The sequence below is a fragment of the Oncorhynchus gorbuscha genome, linkage group LG02, assembly GCF_021184085.1.
Source record: "Oncorhynchus gorbuscha isolate QuinsamMale2020 ecotype Even-year linkage group LG02, OgorEven_v1.0, whole genome shotgun sequence".
Lineage (NCBI taxonomy): Eukaryota > Metazoa > Chordata > Actinopteri > Salmoniformes > Salmonidae > Oncorhynchus > Oncorhynchus gorbuscha.
In genome coordinates this window covers 76,751,557-76,773,680 of record NC_060174.1, presented here as the reverse complement: position 1 = coordinate 76,773,680, position 22,124 = coordinate 76,751,557, and the positions used below count along the sequence as shown (strand labels likewise).

The 22,124-nt window shown below is 43.7% G+C and overlaps 1 protein-coding gene across 1 annotated transcript in view; it reads right to left on the bottom strand.

Annotated features, from left to right (window-relative positions):
- Positions 1–17,816: 17,816 nt before the first annotated feature.
- The window catches only part of LOC123994483 (calmodulin regulator protein PCP4-like), a 31,536-nt gene continuing 27,228 nt past the window's right edge, over positions 17,817–22,124 (bottom strand). Inside the window, exon 3 of the mRNA XM_046297122.1 lies at positions 17,817–18,063. Within this exon, the coding sequence (XP_046153078.1) occupies positions 17,924–18,063 (140 nt within the window). The 3' untranslated portion in view covers positions 17,817–17,923. The remainder of the gene's footprint in view (positions 18,064–22,124) is intronic.

The window sequence follows — 22,124 nt, the reverse complement described above, 5'->3', positions numbered from 1 at the left end:
CGGCGTACACATCACAGACAAACTGAATTGGTCCACTCACACAGACAGCATCGTGAAGAAGGCGCAGCAGCGCCTCTTCAACCTCGGGAGGCTGAAGAAATTTGGCTTGTCACCAAAAGCACTCACAAACTTCTACAGATGCACAATCGAGAGCATCCTGTCGGGCAACTGCTTCGCCCACAACCGTAAGGCTCTCCAGAGGGTAGTGAGGTCTGCACAACGCATCACCGGGGGCAAACTACCTGCCCTTCAGGACACCTACACCACCCAATGTCACAGGAAGGCCATAAAGATCATCAAGGACAACAACCACCCGAGCCACTGCCTGTTCACCCCGCTATCATCCAGAAGGCGAGGTCAGTACAGGTGCATCAAAGCTGGGACCGAGAGACTGAAAAACAGCTTCTATCTCAAGGCCATCAGACTGTTAAACAGCCATCACTAACATTGTGTGGCTGCTGACAACACACTGACACTGACTCAACTCCAGCCACTTTAATAATGGGAATTGATGGGAAATGATGTAAAATATATCACTAGCCACTTTAAACAATGCTACCTAATATAATGTTTACATACCCTACATTATTCATCTCATATGAATACGTATATAGTGTACTCTATATCATCACCTGCATCCTTATGTAACACATGTATCACTAGCCACTTTAACTATGCCACTTTGTTTACATACTCATCTCATATGTATATACTGTACTCGATACCATCTACTGTATCTTGCCTATGCTGCTCTGTACCATCACTCATTCATATATCTTTATGTACATATTCTTTATCCCCTTACACTGTGAATAAGACAGTAGTTTTGGAATTGTTAGTTAGATTACTTGTTGGTTATTACTGCATTGTCGGAACTAGAAGCACAAGCATTTCGCTACACTCGCATGAACATCTGCTAACCATGTGTATGTGACAAATAAATGTGATTTGATTTGATTTGAAATATATATATATTTATCAATTAGGATATTTGAGTTTAACTACAATATTTGTTGGATTATTTTTGTTCTGTCTTTTCTGGTGAGTTAAACTGAAAATGCATACAATAGGCCATAAGTATACAGCAGATCGCCGATTGTCCTCAATTTGATTATGCTGTAACAACATACTGCAGCACCATGACCAGGATCTCTATTAATTTAAGAGAGAAGATTAGGGCTTTCAGGAGGAACAGAAAATCTACTGGAGACATTTCAAAAATACTTGTAGACTTGGGGATTTTGGCCACGGACAGTGCTATTCGCAAACACAATCAATCAAATGCCTGTGCTACGCCGAATTCGAAAGCCCAGGAAAATGAACAGGCACAGTAGGCGACAATACTATAAAGTAGGCCTAATAATGCTAAAAAAAGAATGCTTAAATAAATCACTGTTCCCTCCTTTTTTAGGTATTTTAGGTGGCTCGTGAATTCTTTGAGGAAGAAATCATGAAGAGATATGCTGGACCCTATGTCAGAGAGGTGTTTTTAGGACAAGTTTGTTTCTTTCAAGGTAGGATTATACAGTGGCTTGCGAAAGTATTCATCCCCTTAGCATTTTTCCTATTTTGTTGCCTTACACCTTGGAATTACACAACATGGCTACCATTTTGAAGATGCAAAAAACACAAAACTTGAGCGTGCATAACTATTCAACCCCCCAAAGTCAATACTTTGTAGAGCCACCTTTTGCAGCAAGGACAGCTGCAAGTCTCTTGGGATATGTCTCTATAAGCTTGGCACATCTAGCCACTGGGTTTTTGGCCCGTTCTTCAAGGCAAAACTGCTCCAGCTCCTTCAAGTTGGATGGGTTCCGCTGGTGTCCACTGGTGTCTTTAAGTCATACCACAGATTCTCAATTGGATTGAGGTCTGGGCTTTGACCATTCCAAGACATTTAAATATTTCCCTTTAACCTCTTACGACTCCCCATCCCGGATCCGGGATCGTGACTACAGCTCAAGCTCATTACCATAACGCACAATGCGCAAAAATATTCCTAAAAATATTTAACCTCCACACATTAACAAGTCCAATAGCTCAAATGAAAGATAAACATCTTGTTAATCTACCCAGCAAGTCAGATTTCTAAAATGTTTTACGGTGAAAACACCGAAACAAAACCACCGAAACAAAAGGCAAGCGGCGGCCATTTTGTCCCAGAAAAAAATCTAATTTAAAAGTAGGATTAAAAAATAAATAATTCACTAACCTTTTGAAAATCTTCATCAGATGACAGTAATATTACATGTTACACAGTACATTTTTTTCCCCAATAATATGCCATTTATATCCATAAATCTCGGTTTACAATGACGACATTTCAAAAAATGCTTCTCAAATGTCCGGAGAAATGATGATAGCTCCGACAGATAACGTCAGATAACAAGCAATAAACATGACTAAATATACATGTTCTACACATATTTACAAAGATACACTTCTTCTTAATGCAACCACTGTATTACATTTATTTTTAACGTTACAGACATCGTTCACTGGGCTATACTATGAGTCAGCGCTCAGATATTAGCAGTATGTCTCCTCTACGTTTGGAGTCCACAGAAACCACAAATAACCACATAAATATTCCCTTACCTTTGATGTTCTTCCATCTGAAGACGTAGAAGGAGTCATACTTACCCAATACATCGTTTGGTTTCACGTTGTGTGTCCCTGTATTAGCATATGCTAACAGCTTCAGTTGAAATGCGTAAAAAATGACTTCTGGTCCATCACTGTTGCGCATCAAAATTTCCAATTTACATATTATATGTCGATTAAACTGGTCAAACGATGTGCAAAATCGAGCTTTATGATGTTTTTAGCATGTAGAACAAAGAGCAACGCTAACAGACAATCCGACTTGAAATGCTGCATCATGGAAAAAGACGTAGTCCAAATCGGCCACGCGCAAAAAAGTGCATGATTTTCAGAGGGACACGAGCAATTTCACCCACCAAACGTGCAGGGCTCGTGGGATTCTCACAATGAACGTGCCACTTGAAAGCTGTTCCTGGATCTGTAGCTCCCTGGGAAGGGTGTGGCTCATGACGTCAAAGTTGAACCAACTTTTCTCTTCACAAGAGAGAGTTTGGGAGAAAGGCTGAGAAACTTTAGAGTGTGTTCTATTCAATCATAATTTTATATGCATATATTAGCAATTTTGGGAAAAATATTTTCAGTTTACTATGGGTACGCACTTTCTCCAACAGGGGCAGTATAGAGGAGCAGTCATAAGCCACTCAAGTGTTGCTTTAGCAGTATGCTTAGGGTCATTGACTTGCTGGAAGGTGACCCTCCAGTCTCAAATCTAAGGAAGACTGAAACAGGTTTCCCTCAAGAATTTCCCTGTATTTAGTGCCATCCATCATTCATTCAATTTTGACCAGTTTCCCAGTCCCAAACATCCCCTCAGCATGATGCTTCACTGTGGGGATGGTATTCTTGGGGTGATGAGAGGTGTTGGGTTTACGCCAGACGTAGCATTTTCCTTGATGTCCAAAAAGCTCAATATTAGTCTCATCTGTCCAGAGTACCTTCTTCTATGTTTGGGGAGTCTCAACCTTGTCTTTTGGCGAACACCAAACATGTTTGCCTATTTTTTCTGGCCACTCTTCCGTAAAGCCCAGCTCTGTAGAGTGTACGGCTTAAAGTGGTCCTATGGACAGATACTCCAATCTCCGCTGTGGAGCTTTGCAGCTCCTTCAGGGTTATCTTTGGTCTCTTTGTTGTCTCTCTGATTAATGCCCTCCTTGCCTGGTTCGTGAGTTTTGGTGGGCGGCCCTCTCAAGGCAGGTTTGTTATGGTGCCATATTCTTTCCATTTTTAATAATGGATTTAATGGTGCTCCGTGGGATGTTCAAAGTTACAGATATTTTCTTATAACCCAACCCTGATTGGGTTGGACTATTTTGTGTATGTCCATTACATTAAATCTAAATAAAGTCTATTTAAATTGCAGGTTGTCATGAAACTATATTGGAAAAACGCCAAGGAGGGCGAATACTTTTGGAAGGCACTCTAGCAAAATGTTCTTATGTTTAGGCCTATTTACATGTATATTTCTAGTATTGTACGTAATGTTGGCTGTTAGGCAAAAAAATAAAAATAATTCTCCAGATGCAGACAATGACCCAAAGCACATTGCCCCCCGGGTTTGAATTGCAAATGAGGGCATAAACTGGGCCAAGACACCAGCAGAGTAAGTAGACCTTTATGTAGTAAAATAAAGGTTCAATAAAAATAAATAAATACCTAGAACACCTACGGTAGGCCAATCTCTACATGTAGGTCTCCTGATTTAAACCTGATTGAACTTGTTTGGCATCAACTGAAAATATTAATCTGTAACTCTGCCAAGCCTACTAGAAAAGATGAACTGGTGAAGGCCATCAATACGTTTTGGCTAGAGAAATTGACGATACAACAGTGCAACAAATACAGCAAGGTTTTACCCGTGGCCGTGGAGCTGGGTGGAAGTGCAACTAAAATGTTCTTTAATAAATAACATCTGCAAATTGAATGTCTTTTTACTCAATATTTTATTAACAAAAGCATAAAGATGTTCATGAAGAAATACTGTTCTGCTGTTTTGAGTTAGAAGTGTAACACTTTAGCTTACTTAAGCATCGAATACATTGCAAGTATGAGGATGTTCACACCTACAATAGTCGGGCTATAAAGAGTCTACTACTGTAGGGCTACACCTGCTACAGTACTACAGTACGCTTGTGTTTGAAAACCTGTTTTCAAAATGCCTCCAGCTGTCCATTACTACTGTAAATAAAAACACAGCATATTGTTTACATCCTGTTTACATTCTTTATTGTAACCCCAATGTCAGAAATAATTTGTATCTACCTTTCCAATTACTTTTAGAGTTTGGGATTTACAAATGTACGCTTTTCATGTCCTTCTTCGTTAAATCCAGTTCAGATTTAAGAATAACTTTTGACTGACGCCTTTAGTGTGTCACGTTCTGACCTTAGTTCCTTTTTTATGTCTCTATTTTTGGTTTGGTCAGGGTGTGAGTTGGGGTGGGCATTCTATGTTTTTGTTCTATGTTTTGTATTTCTGTGTTTGGCCTGGTATGGTTCCCAATCAGAGGCAGCTGTCTATTGTTGTCTCTGATTGAGAACCATACTTAGGTAGCCTGTTCCCACCTGTGTTTGTGGGTAGTTATTTCCTGTTTTGTCACATGATAGGATTGTTTCGTTTTTTTCATTGTTTCACCTTTGTGATTTTGTGTTCAGATTAATAAAGTTAACATGGACACGTACCATGCTGAATTTTGGTCCGATCCTTCATATTCCTCATCGGACGAGAATCGTTACATAGTGAGAGGTCTAACGCTTTAATATTTAAAAATATATTTCCCCCCCGAATTCATATCTAAGGGGCATTTTCCATGCCATTATATTAGTTACATTGTTTTAGATTGAACGTAAAGACAGGCACTAAGAACAGCGGGAACGTTTCCCTAGTCAGTACCATTATTAATGCAATGCCCCTTAAAGTGTTGCTCTGTGCTACCCAGTGGGGCAGGTCCCCTTCCTCCTCTTCCCATCTCCATGTAGCTCTGCAAGGTAATCCCATTGAGCTCCACTCGGGAGCCAAGACCAATATGACCAATATATATTGTTCTGTTAGAAATGTTGTTTGCAGAATTCACAGCCAGCTACACTTGTGAAAAACAGAGTTAATAATATATCTGTGAGAGTATCTAAGGGGCTTGTATATGATTCTAAATGAATTAATAATAATGATAATAATAATAGCTTTGTGTTAAAAAATAATTATATTTTGGAGATGATTTAGTTTTCAAATAATGTAAAGTGAGCGGGAAAAAGGGCATTCTTGAACATGGGATGAGACATTGTTACTAATATGTAAGAGAAGAGAGAAGAGGGAGAGAAATCAAAAGCCTACCATCACCTCATGGGTCTCCTGGTCGCAGCCAGCACCGGTATTAAATCAGCATCTGTGTCTCAGACCGCTGGGCCTCTCTGGCGCTGTACAATGTGAATAGTTGGGAGCAGGCTACAGTACAACAGTAAGAGCAAAATAATCCTAACATTTCCACACCCTAATTGTAGTCTAAGTTTCTCTTAGACTAAAAACCTTAGTGTAACAACAGTTTTAGTAAGTAATACTGACGAGTAGTAAAAAAATAAATAAGTGTCATTTAGAGACACAGTAGCGCTTGGGACCCAAAAGCATAATCAGTGCTCTTATTCCCCCTTGCTCTGGTCTGGAGCAATGAAGTAGTGACACAGGGTACTGTACTAAACCACAAATTACCTCATAAATTACCGCATAATCGCACAACTTTTAGTTGAGCAAACAGTTGCAGTGGGAGGTGGTTAGTCCCAGGGTCCTTAGCTTCGTGATGAGCTTTGTGGTGTTGAACGTTGAGCTGAAGTCAATGAACAGCATTCTCACGTAGGTGTTGCTTTTGTCCAGGTGGGAAAGGGTATTGTGGAGTGAAATTGAGATTGCGTCATCTGTGGATCTGTTGGGGCGGTATGCGAAACGGAGTGGGTCTAGAGTATCCGGGAGGATGTGAGCCTTGACCAGCCTTTCAAAGCACTTCATGGCTACCAACGTGAGGGCTACGGGGTGGTAATCATTTAGGCAGGTTACCTTCACTTCCTTGGGCACAGGGACTATGGTGGTCTGCTTGAAACATATAAGTATTACAGACTCGGTCAGGGAGTGTCAGTGAAGACATTTGCCAGTAGGTCCGCGCATGCTTTGCATACACGTCCTGGTAGTCTTGCTTACATCGGCTTCCGAGAGCGTAATCACACTGTCGCCCAGAACAGCTTGTGCTCTCACGCATGCTTCAGTGTTTCTTGCCTCGAAGCGAGCATAAAAAGCATTTTCGCTCTTCTGGTAGGGTCGCGTCACTGGACAACTCGCGTCTGGGTTTCCCTTTGTAGTCTGTAATAGTTTTCAAGTCCTGCCACACCCGTCAAGCGTCAGAGCTGGTGTAGTAGGATTCAATCTTAATCCTGTATTGACGCTTTGCTTGTTTGATGGTTCACCTGAGGACATAGATGGATTTCTTATAAGAGCTGGATTAGTGTCCTGCTCCTTGAAAGTGGCAGCTCTCGCCTTTTGCTCGATGCGGACGTTGCCTGTAAACCAATGGCTTCTGGTTGGGATATGTACGTATGGTCACTGTGGGGACGACGTCATCGGTGCACTTATTGATGAAGCTGATGACTGAGGTGGTATACTCCTCAATGCCATTGGATGCATCCCGGAACATATTCCAGTCTGTGCTATCAAAACAGTCCTGTAGCATCTGACCACTTCCGTATTGAGCGAGTCACTGGTACTTCATGCTTTAGTTTTTGCTTGTAAGCAGGAATCAGAGGATAGAATTATGGTCAGATTTGCCAAATGGAGGGCGGGAAGAGCTTTGTATGCATCTCTGTGTGGAGTAAAGTTGGTCTAGAGCTTTTTCCCTCTGGTTGCACATGTGACATGATGGTAGAAATGAGGTAAAACCGATTTAAGTTGGCCTGCTTTAAAGTTCCCGGCCACTCGGAGCGTTGCTTCTGGATGAGCATTTTCTTGTTTGCTTATGGCCTTATACAGTTGGTTGAGTGTGGTCTTAGTGCCAGCATCGGTTTTGGGTGGTAAATAGACAGCTACGAATAATATAGATGAGAATATAGATGAGAACTCTCTTGGCAGAGAGTACTCTACCTTAGTCGAGCGATACCTCAAGACTTCTTTAATATCAGACATTACGCACCAGCTGTTATTGACGTAGCTTCACTGTCCTGCCGGTGCATGGAAAGTCCCGCCAGGTCTATGTTATCTGTGTTGTCGACTCAGTGAATTTTACAGTTTTTAATGTCCTGGTGGTAGGATAATCTTGATCGTAGGTCATCGATTTTATTTTCCTATTAATGTATTGTTGGCCAATAGAACGAATGGCAGTGGGGGTTTACTCGCTCGCCTACGAATTCTCAGAAGGAAGCCCGACCTCCGCCCCCTTTTTCTCAGTCTTTTCTTCACGCAAATGACAAGGATTTGTGCTGGTTCCCGAGAAAGCAGTATATCCTTCGCGTCGGACTCGTTAAAGGAAAAAAGCTTCTTCTAGTTCGAGGTGAGTAATCGCTGTTCTGATGCCCAGAAGTTATTTTCGGTCATAAGAGACTAGCAGCAACATTATGTACAAAATAGGTTACAAAATAAGTTACAAACAAAGCAAAAAACGAACAAAACAGCACAGTTGGTTAAGAGCACGTAAGACGTCAGCCTTCTCCTCCGGCGTGGTTACTTTTGTTAAGTAAATCAGATGATAAATGAGGTGATAACTGAGACACAAGCATTTCATAGATAAGACATGATTTGGTTTTCATGGAAAGTTGTTTCTTTTCTTTTTTTTCCAGCCAGAATGGCAACTTCCTACCCTTAGCGTCAGCTCTCACAGAAGTTGTCTTGTCCTAGGATGGAAGTGTTATGTGTATTGCTGCTGATGGCCTCGATGTTACTGACTAAACCACATTTTTTACAGTTCTATAAACTATTTTCTCTAATTAGGGAATAGGGTCAATGCGTGCATTCTTGTTACTATTCTATCAATCCATGGATATAATAGGAACATATCACACAGATCGCAAAACCAAATCCACTGTTATTGATAACAGGTTATTGGTGTGAGTTTGCCATACTGTGTAAGGGATATTGAAGCGTATGGGAAAAGTTTGAGAATCCCATTACGTAGGCATATCCATTGTATGTTTAAAGGCATTTGATCAGCAAGTTTTCAGTGCAGGGAGGGATTAAATGGTCTCAATTGACTACTGCATCATTATTGGCTTTAAAGCCATCTAGTAAATCCCCTAGATCGATCAATGCAGTCAAGTTCAGACTCTGAGTTTATTGCAAGCTCAGAAAGAAATATCAATCTAAGTAATCCTAGAAGCCTTCAGTGTAATGACATTTAGCATCAAAAACTTAACTGTCCATGCACACACCTTACCTATCAAGCTGACTTCATCTCTCAACACTTTCTGCCCATCCCAAGTCCAATATGATATAGTTTTGTTTTTAAAGATACACTACACGACCAAAAATATGCTGACACCTTCTCATTCAACAACTCATTACAAAATCATTGGCACTTGCTACTATTGTCATGTTTGTCATTTATTATCATGTCTTGTCCCTGTGCTCCCCATGCTATTCGTTTCCCTCTGCTGGTCTTATTTGGTTCTTTCCCTCCTTCTATCCCTCTCTCTCCCCCTCCCTCTCTCACTCTCTCGCTCTCTCTTCTCTCTATCGTTCCGTTCCTGCTCCCAGCTGTTCCTATTCCCCTAATCATCATTTAGTCTTCCCACACCTGTTCCCGATCCTTTCCCCTGATTAGAGTCCCTATTTATTCCTTTGTGATCCGTTCCTGTCCCTTGTATTGTATTCACCATGCTGTGATTGCGTTTCGCCCTGTCCTGTCGTGTTTTTGCTGTGATTGTGTATCGCCCTGTCCTGTCGTGTTTTTTTTGCCTTCATCAGATGCTGCGTGTGAGCAGGTGTCTCTGTCTACTACGGCCTGCGCCTACCCGAAGCGACCTGCAGTCTGTGGCCGCTTCTCCAGTTATTTCCCCTCTACAAGTCTAGAGGATTTCTGTTATTCCCTGTTTGGACTTAAATAAACTCTGTTTCTGTTAAGTCGCTTTTGGGTCCTCTTTCACCTGCATGACAGAAGGAACCGACCAAGGAATGGACCCAGCGACTTCAGACGCTCGTTACACTGCCGTCGAGATCCAAGGAGCCATGCTCGGCAGACACGAGCAGGAATTGTCCGCTGCTCGCCATGCCGTGGAGAACCTGGCCGCTCAGGTTTCCGACCTCTCTGGACAGTTCCAGAGTCTACGTCTCGTGCCACCTGTTACTTCCTGGCCTGCCGAGCCTCCAGAACCTAGGGTTAATAACCCACCTTGCTGCCTCTAGTGAGTGGAACGAGCCGGCGCTGCTCGCTCGTTTTCTGGAGGGACTCCACGCAGTGGTTAAGGATGAGATTCTCTCCCGGGAGGTTCCTTCAGATGTGGACTCTTTGATTGCTCTCGCCATCCGCATAGAACGACGGGTAGATCTTCGTCACCGGGCTCGTGGAAGAGAGCTCGCATCAACGGTGTTTCCCTGCTCCGCATCGCAACCATCTCCCTCCTCTGGCTTTGAGACTGAGCCCATGCAGCTGGGAGGGATTCGCATCTCGAATAAGGAGAGGGAACGGAGGATCACCAACCGCCTGTGCCTCTATTGCGGAGTTGCTGGACATTTTGTTAATTCATGTCCAGTAAAAGCCAGAGCTCATCTGTAAGCGGAGGGCTACAGGTGAGCGCAACTACTCAAGTCTCTCCATCAAGGTCCTGTACTACTTTGTCGGTCCACCTACGCTGGACCGGTTCGGGTGCTACATGTAGTGCCTTGATAGACTCTGGGGCTGAGGGTTGTTTCATGGACGAAGCATGGGTTCGGAAACATGACATTCCTTTCAGAGAGTTAGAGAAGCCTACGCCCATGTTCGCCTTAGATGGTAGTCATCTTCCCAGTATCAGATTTGAGACACTACCTTTAACCCTCACAGTATCTGGTAACCACAGTGAGACTATTTCTTTTTTGATTTTCCGTTCACCGTTTACACCTGTTGTTTTGGGTCATCCCTGGCTAGTATGTCATAATCCTTCTATTAATTGGTCTAGTAATTCTATCCTATCCTGGAACGTTTCTTGTCATGTGAAGTGTTTAATGTCTGCCATCCCTCCCGTTTCTTCTGTCCCTACTTCTCAGGAGGAACCTGGCGATTTGACAGGAGTGCCGGAGGAATATCATGATCTGCGCACGGTCTTCAGTCGGTCCCGAGCCAACTCCCTTCCTCCTCACCGGTCGTATGATTGTAGTATTGATCTCCTTCCGGGGACCACTCCTCCTCGAGGTAGACTATACTCTCTGTCGGCTCCCGAACGTAAGGCTCTCGAGGATTATTTGTCTGTGTCTCTTGACGCCGGTACCATAGTGCCTTCTTCTTCTCCGGCCGGGCGGGGTTCTTTTTGTTAAGAAGAAGGACGGTACTCTGCGCCCCTGCGTGGATTATCGAGGGCTGAATGACATAACGGTTAAGAATCGTTATCCGCTTCCCCTTATGTCATCAGCCTTCGAGATTCTGCAGGGAGCCAGGTGCTTTACTAAGTTGGACCTTCGTAACGCTTACCATCTCGTGCGCATCAGAGAGGGGACGAGTGGAAAACGGCGTTTAACACTCCGTTAGGGCATTTTGAGTACCGGGTTCTGCCGTTCGGTCTCGCCAATGCGCCAGCTGTTTTCAGGCATTAGTTAATGATGTTCTGAGAGACATGCTGAACATTTTTGTTTTTGTCTATCTTGACGATATCCTGATTTTTTCTCCGTCACTCGAGATTCATGTTCAGCACGTTCGACGTGTTCTACAGCGCCTTTTAGAGAATTGTCTCTACGTAAAGGCTGAGAAGTGCTCTTTTCATGTCTCCTCCGTTACTTTTCTCGGTTCCGTTATTTCCGCTGAAGGCATTCAGATGGATTCCGCTAAGGTCCAAGCTGTCAGTGATTGGCCCGTTCCAAGGTCACGTGTCGAGTTGCAGCGCTTTTTAGGTTTCGCTAATTTCTATCGGCGTTTCATTCGTAATTTCGGTCAAGTTGCTGCCCCTCTCACAGCTCTTACTTCTGTCAAGACGTGTTTTAAGTGGTCCGGTTCCGCCCAGGGGAGCTTTTGATCTTCTAAAAGAACGTTTTACGTCCGCTCCTATCCTCGTTACTCCTGACGTCACTAGACAATTCATTGTCGAGGTTGACGCTTCAGAGGTAGGCGTGGGAGCCATTCTATCCCAGCGCTTCCAGTCTGACGATAAGGTTCATCCTTGCGCTTATTTTTCTCATCGCCTGTCGCCATCTGAGCGCAACTATGATGTGGGTAACCGTGAACTGCTCGCCATCCGCTTAGCCCTAGGCGAATGGCGACAGTGGTGTTGGGGGCGACCGTTCCTTTTGTCGTTTGGACAGACCATAAGAACCTTGAGTACATCCGTTCTGCCAAACGACTTAATGCCCGTCAAGCTCGTTGGGCGTTGTTTTTCGCTCGTTTCGAGTTTGTGATTTCTTACCGTCCGGGTAGCAAGAACACCAAGCCTGATGCCTTATCCCGTCTGTTTAGTTCTTCTGTGGCTTCTACTGATCCCGAGGGGATTCTTCCTTATGGGCGTGTTGTCGGGTTAACAGTCTGGGGAATTGAAAGACAGGTTAAGCAAGCACTCACGCACACTGCGTCGCCGCGCGCTTGTCCTAGTAACCTCCTTTTCGTTCCTGTTTCCACTCGTCTGGCTGTCCTTCAGTGGGCTCACTCTGCCAAGTTAGCTGGTCATCCCGGTGTTCGAGGCACTCTTGCGTCTATTCGCCAGCGCTTTTGGTGGCCGACTCAGGAGCGTGACACGCGCCGTTTCGTGGCTGCTTGTTCGGACTGCGCGCAGACTAAGTCGGGTAACTCTCCTCCTGCCGGTCGTCTCAGACCGCTCCCCATTCCTTCTCGACCATGGTCTCACATTGCCTTAGACTTCATTACCGGTCTGCCTTTGTCTGCGGGGAAGACTGTGATTCTGACGGTTGTCGATAGGTTCTCTAAGGCGGCACATTTCATTCCCCTCGCTAAACTTCCTTCCGCTAAGGAGACGGCACAAATCATTATTGAGAATGTATTCAGAATTCATGGCCTCCCGTTAGACGCCGTTTCAGACAGAGGCCCGCAATTCACGTCACAGTTTTGGAGGGAGTTCTGTCGTTTGATTGGTGCGTCCGTCAGTCTCTCTTCCGGGTTTCATCCCCAGTCTAACGGTCAAGCAGAGAGGGCCAATCAGACGATTGGTCGCATACTACGCAGCCTTTCTTTCAGAAACCCTGCGTCTTGGGCAGAACAGCTCCCCTGGGCAGAATACGCTCACAATTCGCTTCCTTCGTCTGCTACCGGGTTATCTCCGTTTCAGAGTAGTCTGGGTTACCAGCCTCCTCTGTTCTCATCCCAGCTTGCCGAGTCCAGCGTTCCCTCCGCTCAAGCGTTTGTCCAACGTTGTGAGCGCACCTGGAGGAGGGTGAGGTCTGCACTTTGCCGTTACAGGGCACAGACGGTGAGAGCCGCCAATAAACGCAGGATTAAGAGTCCAAGGTATTGTTGCGGCCAGAGAGTGTGGCTTTCCACTCGCAACCTTCCTCTTACGACAGCTTCTCGTAAGTTGACTCCGCGGTTCATTGGTCCGTTCCGTGTCTCCCAGGTCGTCAATCCTGTCGCTGTGCGACTGCTTCTTCCGCGACATCTTCGTCGCGTCCATCCTGTCTTCCATGTCTCCTGTGTTAAGCCCTTTCTTCGCACCCCCGTTCGTCTTCCCTCCCCCCTCCCGTCCTTGTCGAGAGCGCACCTATTTACAAGGTACATAAGATCATGGACATGCGTTCTCGGGACGGGGTCACCAATACCTAGTGGATTGGGAGGGTTACGGTCCTGAGGAGAGGAGTTGGGTTCCGTCTCGGGACGTGCTGGACCGTTCACTCATCGATGATTTCCTCCGTTGCCGCCAGGATTCCTCCTCGAGTGCGCCAGGAGGCGCTCGGTGAGTGGGGGGTACTGTCATGTTTGTCATTTATTATCATGTCTTGTCCCTGTGCTCCCCATGCTATTCGTTTCCCTCTGCTGGTCTTATTTGGTTCTTTCCCTCCTTCTATCCCTCTCTCTCCCCCTCCCTCTCTCACTCTCTCGCTCTCTCTTCTCTCTATCGTTCCGTTCCTGCTCCCAGCTGTTCCTATTCCCCTAATCATCATTTAGTCTTCCCACACCTGTTCCCGATCCTTTCCCCTGATTAGAGTCCCTATTTATTCCTTTGTGATCCGTTCCTGTCCCGTCGGTTCCTTGTATTGTATTCACCATGCTGTGATTGCGTTTCGCCCTGTCCTGTCGTGTTTTTGCTGTGATTGTGTATCGCCCTGTCCTGTCGTGTTTTTTTTGCCTTCATCAGATGCTGCGTGTGAGCAGGTGTCTCTGTCGACTACGGCCTGCGCCTACCCGAAGCGACCTGCAGTCTGTGGCCGCTTCTCCAGTTATTTCCCCTCTACAAGTCTAGAGGATTTCTGTTATTCCCTGTTTGGACTTAAATAAACTCTGTTTCTGTTAAGTCGCTTTTGGGTCCTCTTTCACCTGCATGACAACTATAACAACCTTCACTGTTCTGGGAAGGATTTCCACTAGATGTTGGAACATTGCTGCGGGGTATTGCTTTAATTCAGCCACAAGAGCATTAGTGAGGTCGGGCACTGATGTTGGGCAATTAGGCCTGGCTCGCAGTCGGTGTTCAAATTCATCCTAAAGGTGTTCGATTGGGTTGAGGTCAGGGCTCTGTGCCGGCCAGTCAAGATATTCCACACCAATCTCAACAAACAATTTCTGTATGGACCTCGCTTTGTGCAAGGGGGCATTATCATGCTGAAACAGGAAAGGGCTTTCCCCAAACTGTTGCCACAAAGTGGGAAGCACAGAATTGTCTAGAATGTCATTGTATGCTGTAGCATTAAGAATTCCCTTTACTGGAACTAAGGGGCCTCTACCGAACCATGAAAAACAGCCCCAGACCATTATTAATCCTCCACCAAACTTTACAGTCGCAACTATGCTTTCAGCAGTTAGCGTTCTCCTGCCATCCACCAAACCCAGATTGTCCGTTGGACTGCCAGATGGTGAAGCGTGATTCATCACTCCAGAGTACGAGTTTCCACTGCTCCAGAGTCCAATGGCGGTGAGCTTTCCACCACTCCAACCGACGCATGGCATTGCGCATGGTGATCTTATACTTGTGTACGGCTGCTTGGCCATGGAAGCCCATTTCATGAAGCTCCTGATGAACAGTTCTTGTGCTGATGTTGCTTCCAGAGGTAGTTTGGAACTCGGTGTTGCAACCATGGAGAGGCGATTTTTACAAGCTACACGCATCAGCACTCGGCAGCCCCATTCTAAGAGCTTCATGGCTAAGCCATTGTTGTTCCTAGACGTTTCAACTTCACAATAACAGCACTTACAGTTGACTGGGGCAGCTTTAGCAGGGCAGAAATTTGACGAACTGACTTGTTGGAATGTTGGCATCCTATGACTTCGCTACGTTGAAAGTCTATGAAGATGTCATGGCTGTGTGCTTTTATTTTATAAACCTGCCAGCAATGGGTGTGGTAGAAACAGCTGAACCAGCTAATTTGAAGAGGTGTCCACATACGTCAGAAAATATTCAGACCCCTTCACTTTTTCCACATTTTGTTACGTTACACCCTTATTCTAAAATTGATTAAATAAAAAAAGGTTTGAAAGGTTTGCAAATGTATTACAAATAAATAACTGAAATACCTTGACATAAGAATTCAGACCCTTTGCTATGAGATTCGGAATTGAGCTCAGGTGCATCCTGTTCCAATTGTTCATCCTTGAGATGTTTATTCAACTTCCTTGGAGTCCACCTGTGATAAATTCAATTGATTGGACATGAGTTGGAAAGGCACACACCTGTTAATATTAGGTCCAACAGTTGACAATCCATGTCCGAGCAAAAATCAAACCATGATGTTTAAATAATTGTCCATGGAGCTCTGAGACAGTATTTTGTCGAGGCACAGATCTGGGGAAGGGTGCCAAAACATTTCTGCAGCATTGAAGGTCCCCAAGAACCCAGTGGCCTCCATCATTCTTAAATGGAAGAAGTTTGGAACTATCGAGACTCTTCTTAGAGCTGGCTGCCTAGCTAAACTGAGCAATCAGGGGAGAAGGGCCTTGGTCAGGGAGGTGACCAAGAACCCGATGATCACTCTAACAGAGCTCCAGAGTTCCTCTGTGGAAATGGGAGAACCTTCCAGAAGGACAACCAGCTCTGCAGCACTCCACCAATCAGGCCAATATGGTAGAGCGACCAGACGGAAGCCACTCCTCAGTAAAAGGCACATGACAGCCCGTTTGGAGTTTGCCAAAAGGATCAGGATCGAGGGAAGATGAACGGCGCAAAGTACAGAGAGATCTTTGATGAAAACCTGCTCCAGAGCGCTCAGGACCTTAGACTGGGGTGAAGGTTCACCTTCCAACAGGACTACAACCCTAAGCACACAGTGAAGACAACGCAGGAATGGCTTTGGGACAAGTCTCTGAATGTCCTTGAGTGACCCAGCCAGAGCCCAGACTTGAAGCCGATCGAACATCTCTGGAGAGACCTGAAAATGGCTGTGCAGCGACGCTCCCCATCCAACCTGACAGAGATTGAGAGGATCTGCAGAGAATGGGAAAAACTCCCCAAATACAAGTGTGCCAACTTGTAGAGTTATACCAAAGAACTCTCTTGGCTGTAATCGCTGCCAAATGTGCTTCAACAAAGTACTGAGTAAAGGGTCTGAATACTTACATAAATGTGATATTTAAGTTTATATTATATTATTTATTTTCTTTGCAATAATTTCTAAAAATCTGTTTTTGTTTTGTTTTGATGGGGTATTGTGTCTGGATAGGAAAAAAACTATTTAATCAATTTTAGACTAAGGCAGTAACGTAACAAAATGTGGAACAAGTGATGGGGTGTGAATACTTTCCAAATGCTCTGTATATAGTGTACTTTAAAAGTAATTTTCATTTATGTAGGGTCCTAAATAATTTAAAACATGCATCTCATCTTATATTCTCTTATCTTACCATAAGGACATATTGAAAATCCTTAATTCTACAACCGAGTGATCCCAAAAACTGCCAGACACCACATAATCAAACATAAAAATAATTAATAACATGTCAATATGGGACCATAAACAAACACAATATTAAGAAATAACTTCTGACACAATGTTTACCTCTTTGGGATATTTATTAAGTATATATTATTTGAAGGTGTCTACTGAAGGATGATGGTATTGTACAGTATATTCTACTCATTTGGTTTTGAGCAATGACTTCGAAGGAAACAATGGGGATTTAAATCACAAGATCAATAGAAACACAATCAAAACCAACAAATGTAAAAAATAAAAGTCAAAACCAGAATATGTTTTTTTCTTCTATTGACGTTGATGTTAAAGGGAAGCAAGGAAGAAAGAAAAGATCCAATTTTCACATGAATAATGAATAATGGAATAAGCCCTAGATTTAGTTGCCAAGTTGCAGAGAGATATCAGAGACATTGGAAATAAAATTAGACCCATTGATTCGATTCTAAATGCTTCAGTCATAAGGTATGAAAGACAATTGGCACGGCGCTAGCTGGGAGGGACAAACCAAACAAGCTGTATTGCCTGGAAACACCCCACAGTGAGAGGTAAACACCATTAACAGACCTCCTAGGATAATAAAATCTTTCGATTTATGATGCCATAGCTGAAAAGAATACCAATGCAAACATGACTGGAATCTGACGATCAATCATCACGAATACATGTTCCTCCTGAGGGTGATAAAACCCTAGTTCCAGTTCCTTAATTGCTTTACGAGCGAACCTACTTATTAAGCAGCTTTTTACTGTTCAAATGTGTATATTATAGCATACATGACATGAGACATGAGAGTACTACTAAGGGTTTTGACTGCTACAGCAACTGAACAATATAGAGAGTACAACATTATCAATAAAACACAAAAAAACTAAATCATAGGAAAGATCAAGATATATCCAGAACTTAATCATAATTTATGGACACAGCAATTAATAATAAGTTACACATAATAAATTCACAAAGATATCAGTGATCCCTTGATTCTTTAACCCCGCCGTTGAGTCCATAACAGTGTGGTTTGATTGACATGCAAGACCAAGCCCCCAATTGGTGCAGTCCCAGCTTATAGGAGACAGAGCTGCCTGGCCCTGTCCTGCCCACTCTAGGACTTCACTTCCTGCTTCTTCTTGCTCTGGAACTTCCTGAACTGTGATTGGATCGCCACAGCAGCCTTCTCCGTCTCAGGGGCCTTCATGTCGATGTCCGCAAAGTCCTCCTCAGGAGCATCCTTCTTGGAGTCATCTGTAGGAAGTGAGGAGAGATGGTGAGAGACTACAACAGAAAATCAATTAAAATAAAATTGTATTGTCACATGCTCCGAATACAACAGGTGTAAACCTTACCGTGAAATGCTTACTTACAAGCCCTTAATCAACAATGCAGTTCAAGAAATAGAGTTAAGAAAATATTTACTAGATAAACTAAAGTTTTTTTTTTTATGAACACAAGAAAATTACATAACAATAATGAAGCTATATATAGGGGGCACCGGTACTGAGTCAAGGTCATTTGTATAGTGACAATGTATAGATAATGAACAGCAGTGTAAAAACAAGGAGGGAGGGTCAATGTAAATAGTCTGGGTAGCCATTTGATTAATTGTTCAGCAGTCTTATCACTTGGGGTTAGAAGCTGTTAAGGAGCCTTTTGGTACTAGACTTGGTGCTCTGGTACTGCTTGCCGTGTGGTAGCAGAGAGAACAGTCAATAACTTGGGTGACTGGAGTCTTTGACCATTTTTTGGGCCTTCCTCTGACACCGCCTAGTATATAGGTCCTGGATGTCAGGAAGCTTGGCAGCAGTGATGTACTGGGCCCTACGAGCTACCCTCTGTAGCGCCTTACAGTCAGATGCCGAGCAGTTAACATACCAGGCAGTGTGGAACCGGCCAGGATGCTTTCGATGGTGCAGCTGTAGAACTTTGAGGATATGGGGACCCATGCCAAATCTTGCGGGGGAAAATGTGTTGTTGTGCCCTCTTTACAACTGTCTTTCAGTATTTGGACCATGACAGTTTGTTGTTGATGTGGACATCAAGAATCTTGAAACTCTCGACCCGCTCCACTTCAGCCCTGTCGATGTTAACGGGGGCCTGTTTGGCCATCCTTTTCCAATTGTCCATGATCAGCTCCTTTGTTCTGCTCACATTGAGGGAGAGGTTGTTGTCCTGGCACCACACTGCCAGGTCTCTGACCTCCTCCCTATAGGCTGTCTCATCATTGTCGTTGGTCAGGCCTACCACTGTTGTGTCATCAGCAAACGTAATTATGGTGTTGGAGTCGTGCTTGGCCACGCAGTCGTGGGTGAACAGGGAGAACAGGAGGGTATTTTTAATGATTTATTTCACCTTTATTTAACCAGGTAGGCCAGTTGAGAACAAGTACTCATTTACAACTGCGACCTGGCCAAGATAAAGCAAAGCAGTGCAACATGGACAACAAAACAGAGTTACACATGGAATAAACAAACATACAGTCAATACACAATAGAAAAGTCTTTATACAGTGTGTGCAAAGGAAGTGAGATTAGGGAGGTAAAGCACCGTACTCAGATTATTGCATGGTTTGCTTTTTCCGTAAAGTTTTTTTGAAATCTGACACAGCGGTTGCATTAAGGAGAAGTATATCTTTAATTCTGTGAAGAACAGTTGTATCTTTTATCAATGTTTATTATGAGTATTTCTGTCAATTGATGTGGCTCTCTGCAAAATCACCGGATGTTTTGGAAGCAAAACATTACTGAACGTAACGCACCAATGTAAACTGAGATTTTTGGATATAAATATGCACTTTATCGAAAGAAACATACATGTATTGTGTAACATGATGTCCTATGAGTGTCATCTGATGGAGATCAAAGGTTAGTAATTAATTTAATCTATATTTCTGCTTTTTGTGACTCCTCTCTTTGGCTGGAAAAATGGCTGTGTGTGTTTATGTCAGGTCAGAGCCAAGTCACAAAATCATATGTTGTGCTTTCGCTGTAAAGCCTTTTTTAAATCGGACACGATGGGTAGAGAAGTTTTTCATTTGGTGTATTGCACTTGTTAATGTATGAAAGTTACATATTTCAAAAAAATATTTTTTAATTTTGCGCACTGCCTTTTCAGCGGAATGTTGTCGAGGGGTGCTGCTAGCCATAAGAAGTTAACACAGTGTCCAAAGAAGGGCCAGAAGTATACAGAATGGTGTTGTCTGCGTAGAGGTGGATCAGAGAATCACCAGCAGCAAGAGCGACATCATTGATGTATACAGAGAAAAAGTGTCGGCCAGAGAATTCAACCCTGTGGCACCCCAATAGAGACTGCCAGAGGTCTGGACAACAGACCCTCCGATTTGACACACTGAACTCTGTCTGAGAAGTAGTTGTTGAACCTGGCGAGGCAGTCATTTGACAAACCAAGGCTGTTGAGTCTGCCGATAAGAATGCGGTGATTGTCTGAGTCGAAAGCCTTGGCCAGGTCAATGAATACGGCTGCACAGTATTGTCGATGGCGGTTATGATATCGTTTAGGAATAAGCACCCCTGAGGGGCCCCAGTGTTGAAGATCAGCGTGGCAGATTTGTTGTTGCCTACCCTTACCACCTGTGGACGGCCCATCAGGAAGTCCAGGATCCAGATGCAGAGGGAGGTGTTTAGTCCCAGGGTCCCACATCTGACGAGCGTCAGAGCCAGTGTTGTAGGATTGAATCTTAGTCTAGTATTGACGATTTGCCTGTTGGATGGTTTTTCTGAAGGCATAGTGGGATTTCTTATAAGCTCCTTGAAAGTGGCAGCTCTGGCCTTGAGCTCGGTGTGGATGTTGCCTGTAATCCATGGTTTCTGGTTGGGAAATGTACGTACGGTCACTGTGGGGATGACGTCGTTGATGCACTTGATGAAGCCAGTGACTGAGAATACCAATGCAATCATGTTATTGTTATTTTTTATTTTTTAAAACGTTTAAAATAAAATATATTGACTTTCCATGTTAGCAAGTGGAGTGAGAGTTTACTAAAGCAATGCTAAATGGATGAAATTACAGAATTAAAAGTTACAGAAATGGAACATATTCCAGTCTGTGCTAGCAAAACAACCCTGTAGGGTAGCATCCGCGTCATCTGACCACTTCCGTAATGAGCGAGTCACTGGTACTTCCTTTTTTTTTACTCTGACATGCTGGTAGAAATGAGGTAAAACGAATTTAAGTTTGCCTGCATTAAAGTCCCCAGCCACTAGGAGTGCCACTTTTGGTCTTAGTGCCAGCATTGGTTTGTGGTGGTAAATAGACTGCTATGAATAATATACAGTAGATGAGAACTGTCTTGGTAGATAGTGTGGTCTACAGCTTATCATGAGGTATTCTACCTCAGGCGAGCAATACCTCAAGACTTCTTTAATATTAGACATCGCACACCAGCAGTTATTGACAAATAGACACACACCCCTGTCCCTAGTCTTACCAGACGTAGCTGATCTGTCCAGCCAATGCACGGAGAAGTCAGCCAGCTCTATATTGTCCATGTCGTCGTTCAGCCACGTCTCGTTGAAACATAAGATATTACAGTTTTAATGCCCCGTTGGTAGGATAGTCTTAATCGTAGATAGTCCAGTTTTCCCCCAAATGATTGCATGTTGGCCAATAATACAGAGGGTAGGGGTGGTTTACCTAATCCTCAGTGAATTCTTACAAGGCACCCTGACCTCCTCCCCCTTTTGGGCCTTGTCTCGACAAGGCAGTATATCCTTCTCGTTTTACTCATTAAAGAAAAAAAACTTTGTCCAGTTCGACTTAAGTAATCCCTGTTCTGATGTCCAGAAGCGCTTTTTGGTCAAAAGAGACAGTAGCAGCAACATTATGTACAAAATTAGTTTTCAAACAATGCGAAAAAACAAACACAATAGGACAGTTGGTAAGGAGCACGTAAAACGGCAGCATTCCCCTCCGGCACCATTATAGCGTAAAGCATCTGGGGAGTCAAACTGAATGGGTGTGTCTACCACAATTGGGGTCACTCCATTTCATCCTTGCATAATTTTTTCCCCTACAGTTTTCAATTCACGAATTGACTGAAATGTTTTTATAAATGGAATTAACCTCACCTCTGGCGTGCATTATTAGTCTTCCTAGGAAAGAAACTGAAGACCTGTATCACCAACACTAAGAATCAGTATCACCAACAGTATTCTGCTGCCTCCCTTAGAACAATGTGGATTATCCCAAGATGTCTGCCTGCTTTTTCTTCAGATTGTCTCTTTTATTTCAGCAGGGTTTAACCTTGGTCTTTTGTTAACAGCTTTAGAATGTGCCTTACTCTATAGAAA